Genomic DNA, 17,275 nt, shown 5'->3' with positions numbered 1-17,275 from the left:
GACAAACACTTCTGTTCTACATGAATTAAGCTAGAATGAGTATCTCTTAGATCTCCTAACCAGAATCTTCGTGGCGTAAGCTAGAATGATGGCGGCATTCAAGAGAATCCGGAAGGTCTAAACCTTGTCTGTGGTATTCTGAGTAGGATTCAATGATTGAATGACTGTGACGAGCTTCAAACTCGCGAGTGCTGGGCGTTAGTGACAGACGCAAAAGGAGGGTGAATCCTATTCCAGCATGATCGAGAACCGACAGATGATTAGCCGTGCTGTGACAGAGCATGTGAGCATATTTTTCACTGAGAGGAGGGGATGTAGCCACTGACAACGGTGATGCCCTTGCATAAAGCCAGCCATGGAAAGGAGTAAGACTGATTGGATGAAGATAGTAGGAAAGCAGAGGTTCAGAGGAACGAAAGCATCTCCATTCGCTTATCTGAAATTTCTACCAATGATTTACATAAGTATCTCTATCCCTATTTTATTATATAATATTCGAAAACACCATTATCACTTTATATCTGTCTGACTGAGATTTACAAGGTGACCAAAGCTTGCTTCATACCAACAATCTCCATGGGATTTGACCCTTACTCACGTAAGGTATTACTTGGACGACCCAGTGCACTTGCTGGTTAGTTGTATCGAAGTTGTGAACCATGGTATTGGCACCATATTCTTGGCGCCACTGCCAGGGAAAGAAAGAGCCATGAATTTTACATAATTAAAGTGTAATCACGATTACGCGTACCAAGTTGCTCACGTTGCCAGGGATTGTTCGAGCCTGGACATCACAATTTCGTGCACCAACCACCCGGATGGAATCATGATAATCAACTTGAAGACGGGTGTAAAAGCAAGATTTGGGACTCTGGAATCTGTTCTGACATCCAACACCCCGGGAGCCTAAGAATCTGTTTGAAGCTGCTCAAGGGCTTTACGTGCCTAGTTTGGGATCCCAGAGGCTATTGGAATTACAAATATGGGTGGAGATTCCTGGATGAGTTCAAACACAAGCCACCATAACAGGAAGCTCATCAAATATCCAACTTAAGGACTTTAACTAAAAGTGCTAGGTGGGAGACAACCCACCATGGTATGATCGTTCCTTTTTCATTATTAGTTAGTTTTATTTGTTTTCGAGTTTTATTTTATTTTATTATATTAAACCTGGAGTTTTACATCACATTCATATTAACACTGCATTCTGCATTTTTCATGCATAAAAAAAAAAGATTTTCGCACGCGACGCGTCCGTGTCGTATGTGCGTTTGGAAGAAAATGAGGTTGAACAGAGAGTCACGCGAAAGCGTGGCTGGAGGCGCGCTAATGGCACAAGTTGATCCACGCGTCCGCGTCACCCACGCGGCCGCGTGGTCCTGTAAATCGACGTAACAAAGGTGTATGGCCGAAAGTTGAGCTGGAATTGGGCTGGACCCGTGCTAGCAGCACAAGCCCTGCCACGCGAACGCGTCACCCATGCATCCGCGTCATATTGGAAATAAGGCCACCCACGCGATCGCGTCGACCACGCGACCGCGTCACCCTGGATTTTGGCAATACCAAGTTTCGAACAGAGAGTTGTGCGACCGCGAGGCTGCACTCGCGCCACTAGCACAAATCAAGTCACGCGATCGCGTGCCCCACGCGTCTGCGTCGCCTGACCTTATTGCGCACCACGCGACCGCGTCGCCCATGCGACCGCGTCGCCAATGTCACACAACCTATCCAGATTAGTGCCAATTTTATTATCTTTTCTTCTCTAATCCTAATTTCTTCTATCTTTCTTACTTTAATTCTTTCCCTTCTCATTCTTCTTATCTTTTATTTTATTTTATTTATTTGCATACTTTCATTCATTGCATATTTTTATTTTTCTAAATTTATTATTTTACCATTGATGTTCAAATGTTCTTATTCAACTGTTACATCTTTTCTGGTATTTTCTTGGTGCTTAATGACTTGTTTAATTCTGATTGAGTAATATTATTTAAATCAATGCCAATCTTTTATATCTGTATTACTTTTGCATTGACATGAATTTATATTATCTCTCCTTCCCCACTCTCTTCCATTGTTGTACATTTTGTACGACTGGTATGCCATGGCTTCTATTGTTTTCTCACTTGCGTGTTGTAGCTACCCTGTAATTGAGACCCTTATTATTTGGCATTAACCCACCCATACTGTATTTATTTTCCTATCTTTATTTCTGGGTTACTCCTCTTCCCTTTTTCTTTCAGGATGGCCACCCGGAAGAGAACCGAAAGACGTTTACATGGGGAGACAGGCAAGTCAATCTGCACAATCTATAGAGAAAAGCATCAGTTGAAGCCACCCGTCCACTTGCACATCTTAGCATGCACCGAGGACGGTGCAATCTTTAAGTGTGGGGAGGTCGATACCGATCTCCATGGGTTAGTACCTTTCTGTTTCAACACCAATATTTAAATTTTCTTTGTTAAATTAGTTATCGCATTTGCATATTTGTTTGATTTTATGCATTTAGTTACTACTTGGTTAAAGTAATAAAATTCTTTTAAGACCCTATCTTTGAAAATTTTCACTAATTTAAATTGAAAAAGATTTTTATGTTAAAACTTGTTTGAAGTTGTATGTGGAACATGGTTTTTGAGCCAAAGAACACACAACCTGTGAGATTTTGAGCTTATTTATATGTTTACATTATTTAACCATAAATATTTTATTCTTGTGTGTTTTCTTCTCTATAATTGCAATCTTTGCTTTGTTCCATTCTATATGTCCATTATTTAGTATATTTACATGCTTGCACATGATTGAGGCCATTGTTTGATTTTAGCTCACTTATCTCAAATAAGCCTACCCTTTAAATCACCCTTGTCAGCCACTTTGAGCCTTTTAATCCCCATTTATTCTATATTTTACCACATCACTAGCCTTAAGCGGAAAATAAATTAATTATCCCAATTGAATCTTTGGTTAGCTTAAGATAGAGATTGTGTATCAAATAAGTATGGAAAATTGTGGGAACATGGGTTGATAAGGGAATGTATCATGTTTTTAATTTATTTGAATATGGAAAATTTGGGAACCTACTCATGAAAAACCAAAATAGAAAAATAATGAAAAATCCATGTGCATTGATAAGTTATGTTTGCTTTTATGATTCAAAAAAAAAAGAGAGAAAAGAAAAGAAAACGAGAAAAAGAAAAAAAATATATATATATATAATATAAATAAATAAATAAGGGGACAAAATTATCCCAATGTTGAGTTAATGAAAAAATCAATGCACATGTGATAAATTAAAAAGAAAAAGTTGATACATGAGTATGTGATGTAAAAGTGGGAATCTTGGGTAGCTAGGCATGAATTAGAATTATATAGAGTATATGTATGTTAGGTGAAAGTTTAGGTTAATTAAAGATTCATATTATAGCTCACTTGGCCATACATATATCCTTACCTTCACCTTAGCCCCATTACAACCTTGAAAAGACCTCATGATGTTTGCATTGGTACATTAAATAATGTTGATTGGTTAGATGAAGAACAAGGTTTAGAAAGCATGACTAGAGAAGAGTATAGTGAATAACCCTATACACTTGAGAGATTAGAGTGATATACACTACCAGTGAGGGTTCAATGCTTGATTCTATGTTCCGTGCTTTCATGAGATGTCTTCTTACAAGTTTACTTGCTTTTTATTATATAATTTGAATTAGTGGAATTTGATTTATGTTTGTCTTGGAGAACTTATTTACTTTTAACCAAGTAGGTAGAAATATTTTGCATTCATATACATAGGTTACATTTCATACATTTTACCATTCCTCTTCACTTTTATAGTTCTCTCGAGCTTAGCATGAGGACATGCTAATGTTTAAGTGTGGGGAGGTTGATAAATCACTATTTTATGATTTATCTTGTGCTCAATTGAGTGGTTTTTATCTACTCTTTACCCACTTATTCATACTATTTGCATGGTTTTACATTTGCCTTCCTAATTATGTGCTTTAATTGAAAACATGTTTCTTTGGACTTATCTTTGCTAATATTAATCCTCTCTTGTTACCATTAGATGCCTTGATATGTGTGTTAAGTACTTTCAGAGATTACAGGGCAGGAATAGCTCAGAGGATGGAAAGAAAGCATGCAAAAGTGGAAGGAATACAAGAAGTTGAAGGAACTGCAAAGCTGTCAGCCTGACCCTCTCACACTCAAACAGCTGTAACTTTAGCTACAGAGGTACAAACGACGCAGTTCCAGTTGCGTTGGAAAGCTAACGTCCGGGGCTTCGATTTGATATATAATATGCCATAGTTCCCCCGACGCTAGGCGACGCGAACGTGTGCTTCATGCGGCCGCATCGCAGTGACGAAAAACCAGCGTGGCAGATTTCTCCTCCAGCGATTTCTGGGCTGTTTCCGACCCAGTTTGCGGCTCAGAAAACATAGATTAGAAGCTATAAAGTTAGGGAATGCATCCATTCAAAAACATGCTCTCATATTCACAATTTTAGAAGTAGATGTAGTTTTTAGAGAGAGAGGTTCTCTCCTCTCTCTTAGGATTAGGATTTAGGATTTCTCTTAGTTTTAGGAGTGGCTCTCAATCTCAGGTTCTTTATTTTTATTTATTTTCCCAATTTAATTTATGAACTCTTCCATGTTACATATAATTTTCTTAATTAATGTTATTTGAGATATTTTCAGATTTAAGATTGCTTTGCTTTATTTATATTGATACTTTTAATTTAATTTAGATATTTTTCTCCCTTTTGGCTTTGGTCAAGTGATTGGTAGTACTTGAGTTATCAAACTCAGCAAGTGATTGAAATTGGTAGATTCTGCTTGAGCTAGGATTGCTCTAATACTAGTCTCTCCACAGGAGTTGACTAGGACTTGAGAATCAAGCAGATCAGTCCACTTAACCTTCCTTTGTTTAATAAAGGCTGACCAAGTGGGATTAAAACCCAATTCTATTCACACCTGATAAGGATAACTAGGATAGGAATTCCGATTCTTATACCTTGCCAAGAGATTTTATTATTATTATTTTATTTTACTTGTCATATAACATATTCCCTCCTTACTTCCAGAACCCCAATTTACAAACTCATAACCAATAATAAGAACATACCTCCCTGCAATTCCTTGAGAAGACGACCCGAGGTTTAAAATACTCGGTTATCAATTTTAAAGGGGTTTGTTACTTGTGACAACCAAAACGTTTGTATGAAAGGACTTTTGAAGGTTTAGAAACTATACTTGCAACGAGGATTTATCCACAAATTTCTAGACCACACAAAAGTCCTCTCATCAGTCGCACATCGCTCATCTTGTCGTCTCGGCTTTTCAGTCTCCGGCCTCTGCTCATCTTGTCGACTCACCTCTACGGTAAGCACTCCTCGGCTCCTCCTCTCCTCGTTAAAGCAACCAGCGTTGATCACCCCACCCACATCCCTCTATCTCCGGTTTGTTTACTTCGTCTCTGTCGCTGGCTCGCCGCCCAAATCGCCTCTCTGCTCGCCTCTCCGTTCTCCGCGGCGAGTGTCATTGCATGCTTCTTCAATGTCGTCGGCGGTAAACTCTTCGACTCTAACCTGGTCGTTCTTCCCTGATTTGAGTTTTTAATTACTAACAGTAGCCAGCAAGTTTACAGCTCCCCCGATCTGAGATCCAGCGTTATCACGGCGGCCAAATCTGAGATCCACCTCTCCTTTCCGTTCACCCACTACTCCATCGATCTGAGATCTGTTTATTTTTTTTTAATGTAGAGTTCAATTTTTGAATTCCTACTGTTGTCAGTATGAGAAATATTTTCTTTCTTACTGTTGTGGAAATTGGAATCCCTAGAACTTAATTTGTTTGCACTTGTTCTTTGGTTATCAATTGTGTCCTGAATGCATTGTTGTTAATTCTTATGACCTATGTGTATGTGATTTTGATGTGGGCTTCTCTCACTTTTTTGTTTGTTACTGATTAGTCACAATTAATTAGTTTCTAATTTTTTTTTCAAGTACTCTCAAGTACTCTTCTTTTCTTTGTTTTCTGAAATTCTAGAAACTTGTTTCTGCATAATTAGTTTGGTGGGTTTGGATTCTGCTTATTTGTTTTGAGAATTGTTGTTCATTATCTCAGTAAGAACTTGTTAGAAGTTAATTAAAAAATTTTTATTTTAAATTTTATTTAGAAATAATTAAATTTTTAAAGATTTTATTTAATATTTAATTAAACCGGTTTAACTACGGTTCAACCTCGGTTGAACCATTAAACCGCTAAACTGGTCACTTGACCGGTTCGATTTTCAAAACCTTGATTATTATATTATCCTGTGTGTTGCTTTATTTATTTCCGTATTCTTCTTTGTGTCTGTTTAATTTGTCGCAAACATTTATTTTTCGTTTAAAAAAATCGATTATATGCTAACTCGATTACAGGCTTAATAATAATTATTAGCTAAGTTTTAAGAAAGCAAGTTGGTAGCACTCGATTTTCAGTATGATCATGACATACTGAAAATTGGATCGTTACATATCCAACTCCCTTCCCTCCATCCCCACCTATTTTGTTTCTTCCAAGCACATTATGTTACTCTTTTTCTTTGTCAAAGTGTTCACCACTTTCATAAATTTTTTTAGAGGAATGCTTGAGGGCCAGCAATTTTGGTGTTTTGTAACCATCAATTGGCCATCAATAGTATTTTTAATGGTGTGAGATTACATCTGATGGTGGAAAATCACTTACTATTATTTTGATGGTTAAGTGCTGGCCAGAAAACATAAAAGTTGCTGGCCCTCTAGACTTTTCCATTTTTTTATTAGTATGCCTATATTTCATGTATGTTGTCTATGCCTTTACTTGTATCTTCTTTTTTTTTTTTTATCTCTTTGTTGATGAACTAACTTATTTATCCTTGTCCGTTCACAAAAATGTGAAAATCATTACTTGTTTTGCATTATATTAGAGCACCGATACAACGATTATTACTTATTTGATACTGTACGTGAGCCATACAACATGTTGGGGTGATAATCTATGTTTAGGACAATAAAATATTTGGTCCTTATTATGAAGATTTAACTAAATTTTTATTTTGGTTGTCGATGACGGAACATACCCTCTTTCTTTATCTAGGTTTGGAACTGCCAAACCGAATAAGTAACATAAACAGAATTATATCTCCTCAATCTATTACATTTCTTTAGACCACAATCATTGAACTTCCAAAATATCTTTTTCCTATTTTAGAATGAAATTTTCGTAGTTTTCTCAAAAATAATATGTACATATGTTTTAATCTTAATCATTGATGATTTTATCTAATTTATCCAAAATGACTAAATTTTTAAAGTAGTTCTTCGTATTGGACTCGTACACCAATTATACTCTTGAATTTTCAATTTCACCATTTGGACCTTGAGATTGAACTCTAAGCTCCATAATAGTCCTTAGGCCCATTTCGGATATGACTCAGCGAATCAGAGTGCTGATGTGGCACAACCATTGCCACGCTGGATGTGTCATACAACAACGTTTAAGGTATTAGTGTCGCTTATTATTTTTTATGTGTGAGAGAGAAAGGTGTATAACAAGAAGCTGTGAGCAGAGATGTGTTTCACATTGGTATGGGATGTACAAATCGGATGCACCGATTTGTTTGTTTTATTTTTTTTTTTAAACAAACAATCACAAATCGGACGGTCCGATTTATGATTTCGAAAATAAAAAAATTTTTAATGTTGAAATCGGACCGTCCGATTTTTATTTTAAAAAAAAAAATAAAAATACAAAACGGACCCTCCGATTTGTAGTTTATTTTTTTCCCAAACAAATCGGACCCTCCGATTTGTAGTTTATTTTTCTCTTCAAACAAATCGGACCGTCCAATTTAAATAAAACACCATATAAAAAAAAACACATAATCTTCCAATAATAATGTATTACACATATATTTAGTCAATATAAAAAAAATTAGCCTATTAGTGCCTGGTGAGATGAAAACATCACCGTTTTACGTGAACGAGAAAAACAAAACCTTGGAGGCATATGTGTTTTGATCATTCACAATTCTTTTCCTTCTTTTCTCCAACACTTAACCCGTTGTCTATATCTTCTTTTGACAATAGTGAAGGCTTAGTGTGGTGGTGTGGTTGTGCAAGTTCGGGCAGTTTTGTGGGGATGCTAATGTCGCCGTTGAGTTCGCCGAGTCCGTGTGAAGAAAAGGAAGCACCATTGTTGTTGTCATCGAGGTTAATATATAGTGCAATTATTTTTTTATTTTTTATTTTTTTTGGTAATCATAGATGATCCAAGGGTTTAGTTGGTTTTCTTTTTTGTATGTGGTTGGGGGTGTTTTCGTTGTTGTTGAAGGTTTAGGGTTTCAGATGTTCTTCTGTTACGGTGGGGGTTTTTAAAATGTTCTATTTTTTATTAATAGAACAAGGGAAATTTTTTTTTTAACTAAACATGATATGCAAAATGTTGATTTTTGGTTTAGTCATAGTCATTGAGTTAAGTTGAAGGGAAAGGAGAAGATAATAGCTGAGGATGATGCATTATTTCAGATCAAGTTGATTTGGGTTTGTAGGAGATGCAAGGGTTGAAGACTATAATGCTTATGATCCGGGGGTTGATTCTGATGGTGCAAATTTATGGCATTTATTAGAGATGAAAACTCCACCGATCTTTGAAGATGAGCTGGATGAAGATAAGGATGCTGATGAGATTTCTCAGTGTTTAGGGAGGGTGCAAGGTTTGGTAAATTGCACCTTCCCAGACCTTGTTCGCACTGATGTTCTTGTCCAGTTCTCGGTTGAAGACGAGCGGCTCAAACTCCTTGCTGTACACTTCTGCAAAAGGTTGGTTACAACCAATACTAGAGTTGGAAGAAGAATAAGAATAGCAAAAAGATGGAGATAACGGAATAGAAGAAGCAGAGGTACAAGAAGAAGATAGGGGTTCTAGGGTTTATAAATGCAAACAGGGATTACTATGGAGCATCATCACCACATTCCCATATTAGCTAGCCGTTATTAATGCTAGAGTGGCAGTGATTGTGGCAACTCATCATCTCAACTGCTGAATCATGTTGAAAATGGACCGGAGGACTATTATGGAGCTCAAAATTCAATCTCAGAAGTCCAAATTGGTGTAATTGAAAACTCGAGTATAATTAGTGTACAAACTGAATCCGAATGACCATTTTGGAAATTTAGTCATCCAAAATACATGTATCACACTCAACCATGATACATGAATATGAAACATAGGCCACCAATCAACCAATATATTCTTGGTGTTTAAAAAAAAAATTTGTTTATAATAATATAAAAGTTGATTCTTTTATTATAACAAAGTTTAGTTATTTTGTTTTCCAGAGTCTCATTACTCTAATGATTATTTATTTTATGGGAAAATATGTGAGAAGTGAAGTATGGAATTAAAATATTTTCCATTGAAACACAAGCACAGAAGGGAGCAAATAAGCAAACAAGGATAAGAGAACTAATTATCAATGACCACCTATATTTTGGAAAACAAATTACTCAACCAGAACAAAACCTTTTTTTAAGTATTCCAAGCATGGAAATGGCAAGTCCAAAACATGTTCCAGTTCTAGGGATTTAGATATGAGTGCATTCACAATCAAATTCCTGTTGATATACTCACTATCTAGAGAGAAACCTCTACACACAACCAGGGACGTATTACAGACCCAAGGTACTGCAACAGTGAAAGCAAGGCCATGGCCCCCTTTTTCTTTGCCTGAGTTTCCCGTACCTAAAACCACATCCTTGTATGCACGGCAAACTTGATATACATACTTTCCCATAGGCAAGACTAGCTCCAGTTCAGATGGGAAAGATCCAACATTGTTCAAGACATCAGAGTCCGAATGCAGGTTCACCACGACAGTGCCGTGCTTTGGATGGAGCCTACTACTAAGGGCTTTTAGAAATGGCAAATCTGGGTTCCAGAACTTGTGGGGAAATATATCATCACCATCATAAGCATCAATAAAGATCATATCATATAGGTTGTTGCTTTTAGTAATAAATTCCTCTGCATCTGCTTCGTAGAGGTAAAGCCTTTCATGAGTTCCTTTCCACATAACTTCATTAATGACATCAGGTTTTGTGAAAGCTCGGTAACCTGACTGTGTCATAAGTGAGAAAGCTGGGAACCCCATGGCTTGAATTGATGCCGAGATAACAAGGGGATCAATTTCAACTATGTGGACAATGGCACCTGAAAAGTGGACAGAAAATTAGACAGGTGTGAAAGGAAGAACATCGTCAACTGAAGTTACTTCACGAAAGCACATTGTTTTAGATAAGCATGTAAAATTACTTACAAATGAAAGCTACATTGAATCACGGATCTCATATTGCTTAGGAAATACTGATCACGATAAGCAAGAAACTTATTTACTCTGCATATAGGATGATTCTAGAGCCTCTCTTCTCTACGTCTCTACCACCAACAGTTTAGCTGCTAGGATTAGAGACAAATTTCCCAATGGACTTCAAGTTTTTAAGCCAAAAAAAAATTCAGGAGCAGTTTAGAAATTACTCAAAATCAGAATATTGGAGGGTTCAGTGAAATCTTAGGGCCTAATAACTTGTAAGGGGAGAGAGGAATGAGGGATTGCCATTATGGCAATAGAATATGTGGGTGCTTATTGGAGAAACGCTTGAATTTTTCAAAAGCATAAATTATTATTTTGTATTAGGTAAAACAAAAAATACTTTTTCTTTTAACTTTTAAAAGTTACATGCGAAGGCAATATGTAAAGAATATTTATGATAATTCTTTCATTTTGAATCGACTCACACTTTGCCTTATCTATTGAAATTGCTATCCAACAGTAAATTTTCCAGAGCTAATCAGTTTGGAAAACATCAAGAAATATAGCTTTTTTCCCACTCAACAATAATTTTCTTGGATATTTCAAGCTACCAATAAATACAGAGAAAAGCTATAAAACTAAAATTTTCACCTTGGATTTTACTAGCCAAAAACAGAGGTAAACTCCCCCCACCATGTCCGATGCATAAAATGTGCATATTTTTCTTTCCTTGCAGTGCACTGTTAATCTCATAATTACATGATGCTAAAGTAGTCAACCCACTAGATACCATACTCTTCAAATCTGCAACATGGAACAACATAAATTAAAAGAACAGTTAACATTTAATTGAACAGGAAGTGAACATCTACTATAAGGGCAGCGAGAAACAAAAAATAAAAATTCAAGAACCATGACCAATAAATTACCTCACAAGTTACTGGAAAATTATATAACCAATAAAAACATCAAAATCTAGGAGATTGATTGCCCATATGCTAACTACTAGTTACCAAGCATAAATGGCCCAGATCATTCAAGTGACATGCATTAAGCAAATCTTATTAGAACTGACAGTATAAATTGTCATCTCAGAACACACACACCAACAAAAAAAATAAAATAAAATAAAAAGGAAGATAGGAATAAGCTCAATAATAAAACTATTCAAAAGCAACTAACTAAATTGATTTTCACAAATTTAATGCTATAGTCTGTGCCTGCAGCCTCCCAAATAGATGGTAGATACCAAACAAAAAGCAAATTTCACTCAGATCCAAGCCAAAAGGTGCATGCTATGACGAAGAGAAAAAATGGTGAAGAGATGAAGATTCTCTTTGACAGATAGTTAAATACCTATCTAGGAGAATATATCATTTTATTTTTGTTAATTTTTTAAAGCTGATTATACACTCCTCTTCATTCTGTTCACAATAAAACCTCTTCATCATAGAATTGTCCAAGCCACAAATATACTACATCACACAAGAACCCATATATAGATATATAAAACCTTGAATAAGGATCATTTGATTGACCTCGGAAACCACAGTCCACATACCAGAGCACAAGATTTCTTTTAATTCTCAAAGTTCTTCACAAGTCAAGGTTAGATTTAGTTAAATCCAATACTTAACCTTGAATTTAGTCGATTTAGACATATAATACACAACTAAATTGCATTCTTCCTAGCAGCTTCTCTTATCTTAAAAATCAGCATGTCGTATAGCAATCACTAAATAAATACCTATACGATCAACCAATCAAGCACCTCCCCCTTTGAAAAATTATGTAAAAGATCTTTTTGTTTTTTTCACCTTTATAGGCCAAGCTAATTCACCAAAATCCCAAACCAATTACTAGATATTATCAGAAAGTAACTCAAAAGAATTATTTTCAGTATAGAAAATGGTTGAGGAATGTACATGGAACGGCCAAGCAATGAGGTTGCTGTATTAGATAGACAGATTCTGGCTTATCCTCATTGTAAACAGCCATGACTTTTGCAGTGCTCTGGCGGGTAACATGGTTGAACCGGAGCACGCGCCACTCATATCCAAGCACCCTCAGATTCCCTCCATCCCCGTATCCCACATGTACCTGCTCCCACCTCTGCTGCAGCCATCGCTCTACACTAGGCCAATGCATTCTACTCTGAAACCGAGTCAATCCCAACCAAGTTCCGTTAATGTAATCATGCACAAATCTCAAACGGTTAACAGAAATACGTAGTATTTTGATACGACTTATCCCTCTCTTTACTGGGTGGGACAATTGCCCGGAATTTAAAGTAGTTCACACCCCAAGTTTTGATTTGATGAAGCACTTTCACCATTTTTATTTTCAAGGAATTTAAAACACAAAGAAATTACTAATTAAAGCATCTTAATTTCTCTTATCCATGACCCACGAATTCGACTGTTCAAATACATGTTACCAAAAGAGAGACTTGAATATCTTTAATTTAGTCTACTTTCACTGAATTTCAAATTATTTTGGGATCCAAGCACAACTTAAGGAGAAATCAGAATTAGCGTTGGGAAAGTGCGAAAACTAACGGGTTTGGAGGAAGGATGTGCGACGACAGATACGACGCCGTTTCCCTTGCCGGAATTTGATTGGAGAACGGAGTGGCCGCAGTCATAGTCCGTGCCCCACCATTCCGAGGAGTAGAGCCAATCGCCTTCGTCATCAGCGTAGCGCCGCGCCGCCGCCGATAACCGGCGGAACCAGTTGGAACCACCACTGCGCCACATGAAGTAAAACCCTAATCCTGTAAAGGTTATTTTTATTTTTTTTTTATTGTTATTTTGGACCTATCACTCAAGCAACACTTGTAGGAAATTCTGGAGTCTTTCATGACACTTTTTGAAGCTTAAAAGAAAACCAAATGGTGCAAGCTCCATGATGCATGCGCATCATAATGCTTTTTTCTATGTTTTTTCATATAAGAATCAATTCATAATGCTTAATTATAGAAGTATTTTTGTGTTTAAGTTAAATTTTATTTTATTCCCTTTAATTTGATGGAATATTATAAAAAATAAAAAAAAAAAAAAGCAAAAAACACAACACAAGCTTAAAAAAAGAAAAAAAAAGGTTTTAGACACGCTTTGAAATTTTAGACACACTTTAAACCATGTGAAGCAAGTGTGAACAAAGTGTGTCTGGCGTGTGAAGCAAGTGGGAAGCAAGTGGGTTTCGCGTGTGAAGAAAGTGTGTAGGGCATGCAAATCAAGTGTGGAACCAAGTGTGAAGGGCATGGGCGTGGCATATCGCTGGGCGTGGCAAGGAATACACGCCCTCAAGCCCACAATTCCCTTCATTATGGCGTGTCTCTGGCGTGTGAATGGCGTGCTAAGCACTGGCGGGGCTTGAACCAAAATTTTAGGGGCCAAAAATTTAATATAAAAATTTAATAATAATATTTATATTAAAATAAAATTTATAAATATAAGGGTAAAGTATATTTTTTGTTTCTGACAAAAGTTTCAAAAATATCCCTAAGTTTTATTTTGTTTCAATTTTGTTCCAAAAGTTTTTGATTTGCATCAAATATACTCTCGACGGCTAAATTTTCATAGAATTTAAGACTAATGTAACAATAATGCATGAAAATTATACTTGATTTGCTTGTGCTGAGGGTTGTTCTTATGAAATTGTTGTTGAATTAGTCTTAAATTTTTTGAAAAATTAGTCGTCAGGAGTACATTTGATGCAAATCAAAAACTTTTGGGACAAAATTGAAACAAAATAAAACTTAGGGGTATTTTTGAAAATTTTGTCAAACTTCAGGGACAAAAAATATACTTTACCCTAAATATAATTATTCTTTAAGTCTGTTACTAATAAGATAATAAATAAATAATTCTACAGATAAAAAATATAAAATAGTTTATAATGGTACTTTTCGAGTTTTTAATGACTTAAAATCTTCAATAATTGAGTCAGAACTAAACTTTTCAGCAATTTCTTTCTCAATGTAAATAACCAAACTATCCGCAAGAAAGTCGTCCTCCATCTTGTTTCTTAACCTTGTCTTTATTATTTTCATTGCTGAAAATGATCGCTCTGTAGTAGCTGTCGAAACTGGAAGAGTTAATATCAGACAAATAATCTATCAATCAAGTAATACACTTTTGACTTTTTTGTTTCTGCTAAACATCTACACAGTTCATGAATAGTTGACAAATTCTTCATTTCTGGATGCTGACGAATATCAAGAATAAAATGCTGAAGCTGAAAAGGCAAATTAATCTTCTCTTGTTCAGTAAAGTCTTCGGGATAGTAGCTATCAACAAGAGTAGAAATCTTAGCAATGTCAAAATTTTTGTAAGCATCCTTAGGCATGAGAGTAGAGCTCAGACTTAGTAGATCCATTGCTTGATCATTAAATCTGCTATTTAACTCTTGTAATTGCTTATCAATTGTGACTAAAAATATCTCCACTCTAAAATAATGCTCAACTGTAATGTGATCTTTTTGGTGACGCGAGCGTCCTTGCCTTACAACATAAGAAGTAGTTAAATCAGGAATTAGAATATCATGTTACTCACAAAATAATTTCACATTTTTTAATAATTCCTCCCATCTTTCATTTCTCATGCTTTGGATAAGTGTTTTTGTAGAATGAACTAGTTGCACAGCATTAACTATGTCTTGAGACTTCTTTTGTAAAGCTTGACAAAGAATATCAGTTATTCCCATCATATCTTTCATCAAATGCAAGATCAATACAAACTCAAATGAGGTTAGGGTATTGTAAGCACTATCTGCATCACCACGCTGAGAATAAGTTGATCCATCAACAATAATCTTTTGTAAAACAGTCAACATTGCACCATACATATTTATCAAACTGCAAACAGAAGAGAAATGAGAACTCCATCGAGTATCACCTGCTCGTTTCAAAGTACCAATTTGATTTGCCCCTTTACCAGTTTCAAGTTCATCAATCTCTAATAAATGGATAATTTCATCTGTCTTGGCAGCATGTAACTCATCATGTCGCTTACTAGAAGAACAAATGATGTTGACGATGAAAGTCAATTTTGAAAAAAACTGATGCACAGGAATAACTTCTCTTGATGCAGCAACTAATGCAAGTTGTAATCGGTGAGCAAAACAATGGATATAGTAAGCATAAGGACAATCTTTTAAGAATAATGCTTGTAACCCATTCCATTCTCCTCTCATGTTGCTGGCGCCATCATATCCTTGACCACGAATATTAGAGACATCAAGACCATGTCGAGAAAGAATGCCGCACAATTCTTGTTTTAGAGTTAATGATATAGTATCTTTGACATGTACAAGATCAAGAAAACGCTCTTGAATAAAATCATGTATATCAACAAATCTCAAAACAAGTGCCATTTGTTCTCTTTTGGATTCATCACGAGCTTCATCTACTACAATGCAAAACTTGAAATCTCCAATTTCTTCACAAATATGCTTTCTCACCTTGTTTGAGAGTATATGCAAGATTTCTTTTTGAATTTGATGTGAAGTATATTTAGCATTATATGGAGCATTTTCTAACACAGTTCTTGCAACTTCATCATTGTAAGATGCTATGAGTTTTATCATTTCAAGAAAATTACCTCAATTTTTTGATTCTGGAGTCTCATCATGGCCTCTGAAAGCACAAGCTTGAAATGTAAGCCAACGAGTTGCATCAATGGAGGATTTTAGACGCAATCGATTCTTTTGAATTTCCTCAGAAGTATGATCCTCAATTACATTTTGGATGTGACTTGCCTGATTCAATAAATCTAGACATGCTCCAACTGCATTATTGTGTGGTGAGCAAGGATCTCCAATATGTTTAAGAAAAGCACAATTCTTTCCATCATTAACTTTTTTCCAATTTCTAAACCCTTTACTAATAAAAATATCTGACCCATTATGTCCACTGGGTTTTTTGCTAACCAAATAACAAAATAAACAATATGCAGCATCTTCAGAAGGTGAATACTCTAACCATAAAGAAAAAATACCAAACCAAGCATATTAAAATCGTCTTGGATGCTTCGTACCAGATAGAAGATAATTGTCAAGATGCTTTTGATATGGACCCCATTTAAGATAAGCTCGTCTAACCTCATCTCTCTGGTTTGGGCGATATTGCCAAATTTGAAGCCGTTTTCCAGGGTCTCGTTCCAAAGAATTAAGATCAAACTCATCAGATGCAATTCTTTGAACTTTTGAAGGTTGCATCTCACTTTCTTCGTGATTCATTATAGTAGAAGAACTATCTACAGGTGTTGATATTGTAAAAGTTATATGTTCTCCTTCTTGAATATTAGCCTTCCTCTTAAAAAATGCATCAATTCTTTGATTTTTCATCATTATTTTGTATAAAAATTTGAATATATATTCTGTAAAATATGTAAAAGATGTGTTGTAAAGTTAACAAAGGCCCACTCACTAAAAATTATTATACAATAAATGTATGAGATGGGAATTGAACTTGGATACTTCAAGTTATAGTAAAGCATTTAAACCAATTGAACTATTTTTCATTTTTGATGAAGTACTACTAATTTTTTTATAAAAAGTTTGGGGGACATGGCCCTCCCTTGTCTGAATGAAGCTCAGCCACTAGTGCCAAGAACCGCACGTCGTCGAGCCTCATTCTACCTCAACCTGGTGTGGGAACTGGCGTTCCTGAGAAGTGGCATGCTGGGCCAACTTTCTAGTGGACAATTTTCTGCAATCTGGGCGTGTGGAGGGCGTGCAAGGGAAGTGGCACACTAGGCCACAATTCCGCTAGACTGACATCTTCACTTTCGAAAGAGCATAACATGAGCTATAGAGATCCAAATGATGCGCTTTCAACGACATTAGAAAGATGACTTCCAGAACTTTCCAATGATATATAATAGTCTATAATAAACACTGAAATTGAGGATGAAAATTACTAATTTTTCTTCATTACAAA

General features: G+C 35.8%; 1 protein-coding gene and 1 pseudogene across 2 annotated transcripts; both read right to left on the bottom strand.

Moving 5' to 3' along the window:
* On the bottom strand, positions 9,405-13,381 carry LOC107625303. Of its 2 annotated transcripts, none has more exons than XM_016327911.2 (4): positions 12,891-13,381; positions 12,258-12,486; positions 10,984-11,136; positions 9,405-10,232 (listed from the first exon to the last, which is right to left on the bottom strand). In XM_016327911.2, the coding sequence occupies exons 1-4, from the start codon at positions 13,086-13,088 to the stop codon at positions 9,526-9,528; spliced, it is 1,287 nt and encodes a 428-aa protein (XP_016183397.1). In that variant the 5' UTR covers positions 13,089-13,381; the 3' UTR covers positions 9,405-9,525. The 2 variants fall into 2 exon arrangements, with proteins under 2 accessions (XP_016183397.1, XP_020971482.1); XM_021115823.1 differs by having other exon boundaries at positions 12,258-12,503; positions 12,891-13,074.
* On the bottom strand, positions 14,228-16,680 carry LOC107627255 (annotated as a pseudogene).

This window comes from Arachis ipaensis, chromosome B02 (assembly GCF_000816755.2).
Source record: "Arachis ipaensis cultivar K30076 chromosome B02, Araip1.1, whole genome shotgun sequence".
In the NCBI taxonomy this organism is placed as follows: domain Eukaryota; kingdom Viridiplantae; phylum Streptophyta; class Magnoliopsida; order Fabales; family Fabaceae; genus Arachis; species Arachis ipaensis.
This window is presented reverse-complemented; position numbering and strand designations above follow the sequence as displayed.